Source organism: Bos mutus, chromosome 29, assembly GCF_027580195.1.
Source record: "Bos mutus isolate GX-2022 chromosome 29, NWIPB_WYAK_1.1, whole genome shotgun sequence".
Lineage (NCBI taxonomy): Eukaryota > Metazoa > Chordata > Mammalia > Artiodactyla > Bovidae > Bos > Bos mutus.
Genome location: NC_091645.1, coordinates 28,618,820 through 28,626,269, shown reverse-complemented (window position 1 = coordinate 28,626,269; position 7,450 = coordinate 28,618,820). Strand labels below are relative to the sequence as shown.

The window sequence follows — 7,450 nt, the reverse complement described above, 5'->3', positions numbered from 1 at the left end:
ACATTTCCCATGAAGTCCCGGAGGAGCACGTAGAAGACGCAAAGTGACAGCTTCCTGTCTCGAGGAAAGCTGCGTGGCCGACAACCGGAAGGTAAGTGTGCGGGTTTTGGGGGGTGAATTATTTTCTGGGTTCTACAAAGAGGAACGAACAGATGGGCAAACAGATGGACGTTTCTCTCATTTCCCCTATGCTCCTTTTTCTGTACCTTGATCTTTCCCGGAAAGCACTCTTTTGAGTATGGAAGTGGAACCTCGCTAAAGACCCTGTGTTTTTGTGTCTGGTGCTTCTTGGAGCAGTTGTCAGGAACGTGCAGCAGTTAGGAGCTTGTTCTTCGATTTGTTGAGGACCCTGGGACTGCGGAGTGTAGTCTTTTCTGCCTCAGAATTCGTTTGCTCATGAAACCAAATAGTATAAGTGGAGATTCCGGTAGTATGTGGAGTGTGGAGGTGTGGCAACATTTTCCCCCAAAATTTGAAAATTGGTTTGATAATTTGGTGACCCCTTTCCTGGGCTTCCCTTGTGGCTCAGCTGGCACAAAGAATCCGCTCACAATGCGGGAGACCTGGGTTCGATTCCTGGGTTGGGAAGATCCCCTGGAGAAGAAGAAAGGCTACCCACTCCAGTATTCTGGGTTTGAGAATTCCATGGACCGTATAGTCCATGGGGTCGCAGTCAAACACGACTGAGTGACTTTTACTTCACTTCCTGGTATTACACGGCTGCTTGAGAACCACTGCACTTCACCCTGAGGAGGGGAAGTGGTGTTCTGGGGAAAACTGTACTGAGTCAATTCTGTTTTGCCAAAAATGTCTTATTACCGGTTTAATACCTTTGGACTAGTTAATTGGTTTAATAAGGTAGGTAATATTGGGCTTTGAGAAATAGATGAAGAGGCAAACCATCGGGATTTTTTTTTTTTTAACTGATTTGTATGTAAAAAAAAAATGCAATGTGGCTGTTAACTTTTAAAACAGAGGTACAGACTTACCTTGAATCCCACTACCTGAAGTTAGGTGTGTTGACCTTTCCTTGGGCTTTGTGTGTGCAGCAAGACAGTGCGTGCAGCCTATTTGTTTCATCTAATTTTCATTTTTCTATTAGCTTCCCATATATTTCCAATGACTAACATCTAATTACTTCACTATTGTTGGACAGTTGGCAGTTTCTGCTTATTTGCAGTGAATGTTACCTTACATGTATCTTTGAGCCACTGATTATTTCTCTCCCTAATGAATGCTTAACAATGGAAATGGGTGAATGAATGAATGATGTAACTTAAATATTACGGAGAAAATGTATTTTAGCAGATAGTAATGGTCAAGGTCATTCATTTTTGTCACATGGCTGTTTTTCTCTTGAACAAGCAAGCTATTTCTGCTGTCACTCTTCTGGCTTAAATGCTAAATCTGACAGCCTCCAGGTTTTAGGTATTATTGAACCAGAAATCAAGAACAAACAGATCTAAGTTCAGATGAGCTCAGTTATTGATTTGACCCTAACAGGCCAGATTCATTTTGGTTATTATGTCTGCATCTGGCTCCAGCTGCTAGTAGTTTGAAGCTCTGTTGCAATGTGGCAATAGCCTTCAAATGACAGACATGATTTCTAAGAAATTCTCAGAGGCAAATTATAAAAAGTATGGCATTCCAGAAGTAAACGGAGGGCAACATATTATTGAAATAATTCTGAAACAAAACTTGGGTTAGAACCTTGCATGTGATATCGTGCTATTATTGAGCATCTATTAAAAAACATTTAACATGGTTAGTGGAATTACTGTATTCCTTTAGTAGCAAAGGTTATCTTGCTGTTCCTTCATGTAGGATTATGTGTAAAGGGCAGGTTTTTGTCCATTCCCTTTGGCTCTCATTTAGGTGCGGAGAGTATGATGGAGAGTATAATTGGAAGCAGAATCATAACCTACGTCTGAGATTGCCTTTGGAAAATATTTAAGGGAAAATAAAGTAAAGTTCACAAATTTCCAAAAGTGTTTAATAGGTAAGCTTACTGCCCAGCAACTTTAAAAACACACTGATAAAAACAGCAACTCACATTGGCCAAAGGTAACAAGTTCATGAAACAAGGGCTGGCTTTGCTCACTAAGACAAAACAGAAAGCCTAGGTCTGTTTTTCTGCCATGATTCCTCTTGCAGTTGCTAGATTTGATGGTCATTTGGAAGTTAAGTGGTAGATACCAATGTGACATATACCTAGAAAAGACCAGTGATGGGTGAAGTCCTTACTCTATGTTCCATGGTATTTTGAGTTAGTTGTTTCTATTTAAATAAAAGGAGAGGTACTAAGAACCAGGTTATTGCAAACAATCCTGTGAAAGGAGAGACAAGTTAAAAAAAAAAAAAAAAGACTTAAGAAGGAAAAAGAGGGAAGGACGTAAGTTTCTTGGGTATCACACCATTTGCAAGGTCACAACGAACACCCCAGCGAAGGGCAGATCGTTTCTTCTCAGTTGGCACTAGGTAATTGTTTGGAACATATATATGCTGAGGCTTGGACTGGGCTTCTGCACGACAAAGCATCTGCTCTCGGATACCCCAGCGTAATTCCTTCCTATGATCTTCACCAGGTAACCGCATGGAGTCCCAGTCTCGTTTATATTCAAAATAGCGGGCTACCCGGTCTACCTTGCCCCGGTTTCGGCTCAACTGGTCCAGCCTTGGGAGGATAAAGGACTTGGGCCGGCTGGCAACAATCAGGTCTTGTTCATAAGCTGGAGGGCCCATTTCTTCTCTTCGTAGATAGCAAATGAGCTGATCTTGAGAAATTCCTTGGTATTCACGTGGTAGACTAAATTTTTGTGAAACATCAACTGGAGATTCCCTGTCTTCCTGGAAGTGCAGATTCATCAGCCTTTGTCTTAAGTCCCAGACATCCATGTCATTTTCTGTACCAGACTCTGATTCACTGATCATCGACTCATCCGTCACTAATACTTCCCCATCTGGCTTTCGACGCAGCACCTTTCTCTTCATAACTGGCTTTCGGAGTCTTTGGGAGGTCTCTGAGACTGCTTCTGAAGGGCCATTGCTTTCTGTATGTGGGTGATGCAGTTGTGCAGGAAAAGCAGGTTGCTTTCCTGAGGTTACTGAGGCTTTACTGTAGGGATCATACAGGGTGGACTGGGCTTCTCTTCTGACATCTCCCTCACCGTGGCCTGCACAGATATGAGGGAAAGCTTTAGCGGCTACTAACATTCGTTCTTCTGGATCCGTATCAGCCCATTTTTGTCCATCAGGTCCCACAAGTTCCTCCACTGCTTCCCCTATACTGAAGGACCTTCTGTAAGAGAAAATCATCAATTAGTTTCCTGACAATAAACTCCCAGCTCAAAAACCATTCCCTTCCTATGTACTATTTTATAGCAATGAAACAGAACAGTCATAAGTACAACAGTTAAGTATATGGTAAAATACAGATTAGTACAGGCAGTAAGGGAGCACTTTGGAGGGGCATTAACTCAGTTCAGTTCAGTCGTTCAGCCGCGTCCGACTGCAACCCCATGGACAGTGGCACACCAGGCTTCCCTGTCCATCACCAATTCCTGGAGCTTGCTCACTCAGGTCCATCGAGTCAGTGATGCCTCCAACCATCTCATCCTCTGTTGTCCCTTCTCCTCCTGCCTTCAATCTTTCCCAGCATCAGGGTCTTTTCCAATGAGTCAGTTCTTCCCATCAGGTGGCCAAAGTATTGGAGTTTCAGCTTCAGCATCAATCCTTCCAAAGAATATTAAGGACTGGTTCCCTTTAGGATTAACTGGTTTGATCTCCTTGCAGTCCAATGGACTCTCAAGAGTCTTTTCCACCACCACAGTTCAAAAGCATCAATTCTTCGGCGCTCAGCTTTCTTCACAGTCCAACTCTCACATCCATACATAACTACTGGAAAAACCACAGCTTTGACTAGACAGACCTTTGTTGGCAAAGTAAAGTCTCTGCTTTTGAATATGCTGTCTAGGTTGGTCATAGCTTTTCTTCCAAGGAGCAAGCGTCTTTTACTTTCATGGCTGCAGTCACCATCTGCAGTGATTTTGCAGGTATTAACTCATCTCAGGGTTTATTACCCGCTTCCATTTCCAGGCTCTTCTTAATCACTCCCAATTTTATTGCCTGGAAGTCTTGCTACCTTTAGTAGCTCCTAGGATAGGTGGGTTCTGGCATAAGAAAAGCTCAAGAGATTAATGATATGGGGCATAATGCTTCATGTACATTATCTAACTTGTACTTAAAAGGGACACTTTATGTACCCAGCACTATTTTTTTGTGCTTTACATTTATTTATTCATGTTAATCCTCACAGCTGTGGGATGAGTACTCTTCAGTTCAGTTCAGTCGCTCAGTCGTGTCCGACTCTTTGCGACCCCATGAATCGCAGCATGCCAGGCCTCCCTGTCCATCACCAACTCCCAGAGTTCACCCAAACCCACGTCCATCAAGTCGGTGATGCCATCCAGCCATCTCATCCTCTGTCATCCCCTTCTCCTCCTGCCCCCAATCCCTCCCAGCATCAGAGTCTTTTCCAATGAGTCAACTCTTCACATGAGGAGGCCAAAGTATTGGAGTTTCAGCTTTAGCATCAGTCCTTCCAAAGAACACCCAGGACTGATCTCCTTTATTTTTTTATTTATTTTTTTTTTTTACATTTTTAAATCCTTTTTATTGAACTGATTTTAATAACACTGTTTTAGCTGGTGGCATCTGCCCCAGACCAAAACAAAGCCACTGTTAATGCTATTGAACATCCTCAAAGTAATCCCATTTGTTTTTGTACTTGGAATATAATTAAACTTTTGACATCACATAATCAAGCAAATAGCAATGCATACTATGTTATTCAAAAAGACTTTATGCATTTCATTTAAAAAATCATTTCGCAAGAGGCTTCAGCTTTATCAACACATTCTACACTTCATGCTCTCAAAATAAAAGTGCCCTAAAACTAACCCTAAGGTTCTTCTTTTTTACTGTTATTAATGAACACTATTCAGGGTTATAGGAACTGAAATTTAACATTTTACAGTATAAGAGGCAATAAATTATTAATATCTGCTGACACAAATTCCACTCAGACTAAATACATCATTGCTACATTCAAAAGGACATTTTGTAAATATTAATATGCTAATTCATATGCTGCAGTGCAAAAGAAGTGACACCCTAACAGTTTCCTGAGCTTTAGGAAATTAGGGGCCTATAAGTGCGCATTTTCACTCCTTCTACAAAGGCACTGGTCTGCTTTGTGACAGAGGGCTTAACATTTCTCCATTCTATCATTCCATCCATCTTTGGTCCTGTAATATATGCAGTCAAGCATTACAGTGGATACTTTACCACAACAGAGTCATGTCCAATCTCTCTGTGAATCTCCCTCCCCCACAACCCTGTATAACTTTGGTTCTCATCATACCTGTTCCACAGGGTAGTGCAACAGAGTCCAGGCCTTGTAGCATACTATACAACATCTGAGTTTTCACAGCATGATTAGCCCATAGTTGCTGAAGGTGGGTAACATTGAATTCCTGAACTTCCCGGTCATAGATCCACTTAATATTTTCAAACTTACAGTCATATAAGACTAGAGGAAATTCCACAGCCATACTAGAGAAGAAATAGTATGAGAATACACAGCAGCCATCCAACAGTTCTTAAAAAACAGGATTAGCTGGGTTAAAAGGAGGGGGAAAATTTTGTCAATATTGAGTATCTAATAGTTGAGAAAATATGACACCATCCCTCATGTTGAAGTTTAAAATTAAAAAAAGAAAAACGCAGAAAACCATGGATCACTGTTAGGCTTGATCTACATTAGAGTCAATTTCCTTTAGAATGGACTGGTTGGATCTCCTTGCAGTTCATGGGACTCTCAAGAGTCTTCTCCAACACCACAGTTCAAAAGCATCAATTCTTTGGTGCTCAGCTTTCTTCACAGTCCAACTCTCACATCCATACATGACTACTGGAAAAACCACAGCCTTGACTAGACGGACCTTTGTTGGCAAATTAATGTCTCTGCTTTTGAATATGCTATCTAGGTTGGTCATAACTTTTCTTCCAAGGAGTAAGCATCTTTTAATTTCATGGCTGCAGTCACCATCTGCAGTGATTTTGGAGCCCAGAAAAATAAAGTCTGACACTGTTTCCACATCTATTTCCCATCAAGTGATGGGACCAGATGCCATGATCTTAGTTTTCTGAATGTTGAGCTTTAAGCCAACTTTTTCACTGTCCTCTTTCACTTTCATCAAGAGGCTTTTTAGTTCCTCTTCACTTTCTGCCATAAGGGTAGTGTCATCTGCATATCTGAGGTTATTGATATTTCTCCCGGCAATCTTGATTCCAGCTTGTGCTTCTTCCAGCCCAGTGTTTCTCAGAGCCCAGTGTACTCTGCATATAAGTTAAATAAGCAGGGTGACAATATACAGCCTTGACGTACTCCTTTTCCTATTTGGAACCAGTCTGTTGTTCCATGTCCAGTTCTAACTGTTGTTTCCTGACCTGCATATAGGTTCTCAAGAGGCAGGTCAGGTGGTCTGGTATTCCCATCTCTTTCAGAATTTTCCACAGTTTATTGTGATCCACACAGTCAAAGGCTCCTTTTCACAGATGAGTAGCCTAAGGCATGGACAGATTAAATAGCCCAAGGTTACAGCGCTAGTAAGTGGTTGAGCTGGAATTCTAACTCAGGCAGTCTGGATTCAGAGTCCATGCTTTTAACTGCGAGAGTGATTTAATCCAAAAAGACCATCACATGCATACACTCCTTATGCTTAAGTACTTTAAGTACCCAAACCAAACACCCAATGCCAGTTTCCTGACTGGATCTAGAATAGGTATCTACTGCCCACTATTTCCTGTATCTCTGATACTTTTCTTAAGCTGAAAAACTAATACATATACATGTAGTTTAAAGCAAGGACTCCCCACCCCCCCACCCAAAGCAAGTTTCACTGTCAAAGGCAGCTTATCATTTCTCCAATAATTTTCCATATTCATATGCACATTTTTATACCATAAAGAAACTATTTCGAATCATAAAGTCTTAGTGATCCAGCTGTGTCAGTGTCAGAAGTAATAGACTGACTTCATTGTTTAAAGGTACATGGAATTCCAAGGTATGGATGTACCATAATTTATTCAACCTCTTCCTGAATGATTTAATTTAGTGATTTTATTTTTGTTCTTAAAAACGAGTCTTATAACAAATATCTTGTAAATTTTACATACTTGTTTAAGCATATATGTACATTCAATTTCTAGAAATGTAATAGGTGGGTCAAAGGCATGTGTGCACTCAATTTTGATAGCTGTTGCCCGATTCCCTCTAAAGAAGTACTGTGTGTGTGTGTATTCCAGAGCTTGTTTCTCATTCCTCTCCTCTCTTCAACTTGGTATACTATCAAACGCTCTCCTCTTTGCAGTCAGTTTGATAAAGAAA

General features: G+C 41.0%; 2 protein-coding genes across 4 annotated transcripts in view; one reads left to right on the top strand and one right to left on the bottom strand.

The window, feature by feature from the left end:
- Positions 1-2: 2 nt before the first annotated feature.
- Positions 3-7,450, top strand: part of PUS3 (pseudouridine synthase 3) — an 11,520-nt gene continuing 4,072 nt past the window's right edge. The window contains exon 1 of one of the 2 annotated variants that reach the window (XM_014482561.2): positions 3-91. The gene's annotated coding sequence lies outside the window, so the exon portion shown is untranslated. Of the gene's footprint in view, positions 92-1,875; positions 2,000-7,450 lie in introns of those variants that run through there. The other variant, XM_070365010.1, reaches the window with a different exon arrangement.
- Positions 2,006-7,450, bottom strand: part of HYLS1 (HYLS1 centriolar and ciliogenesis associated) — a 13,313-nt gene continuing 7,868 nt past the window's right edge. Inside the window, exon 3 of one of the 2 annotated variants that reach the window (XM_014482562.2) lies at positions 2,006-3,295. In XM_014482562.2, the coding sequence (XP_014338048.1) occupies positions 2,368-3,295 (928 nt within the window). In that variant the 3' untranslated portion in view covers positions 2,006-2,367. Of the gene's footprint in view, positions 3,299-7,450 lie in introns of both variants that reach the window. The other variant, XM_005908752.3, reaches the window with a different exon arrangement.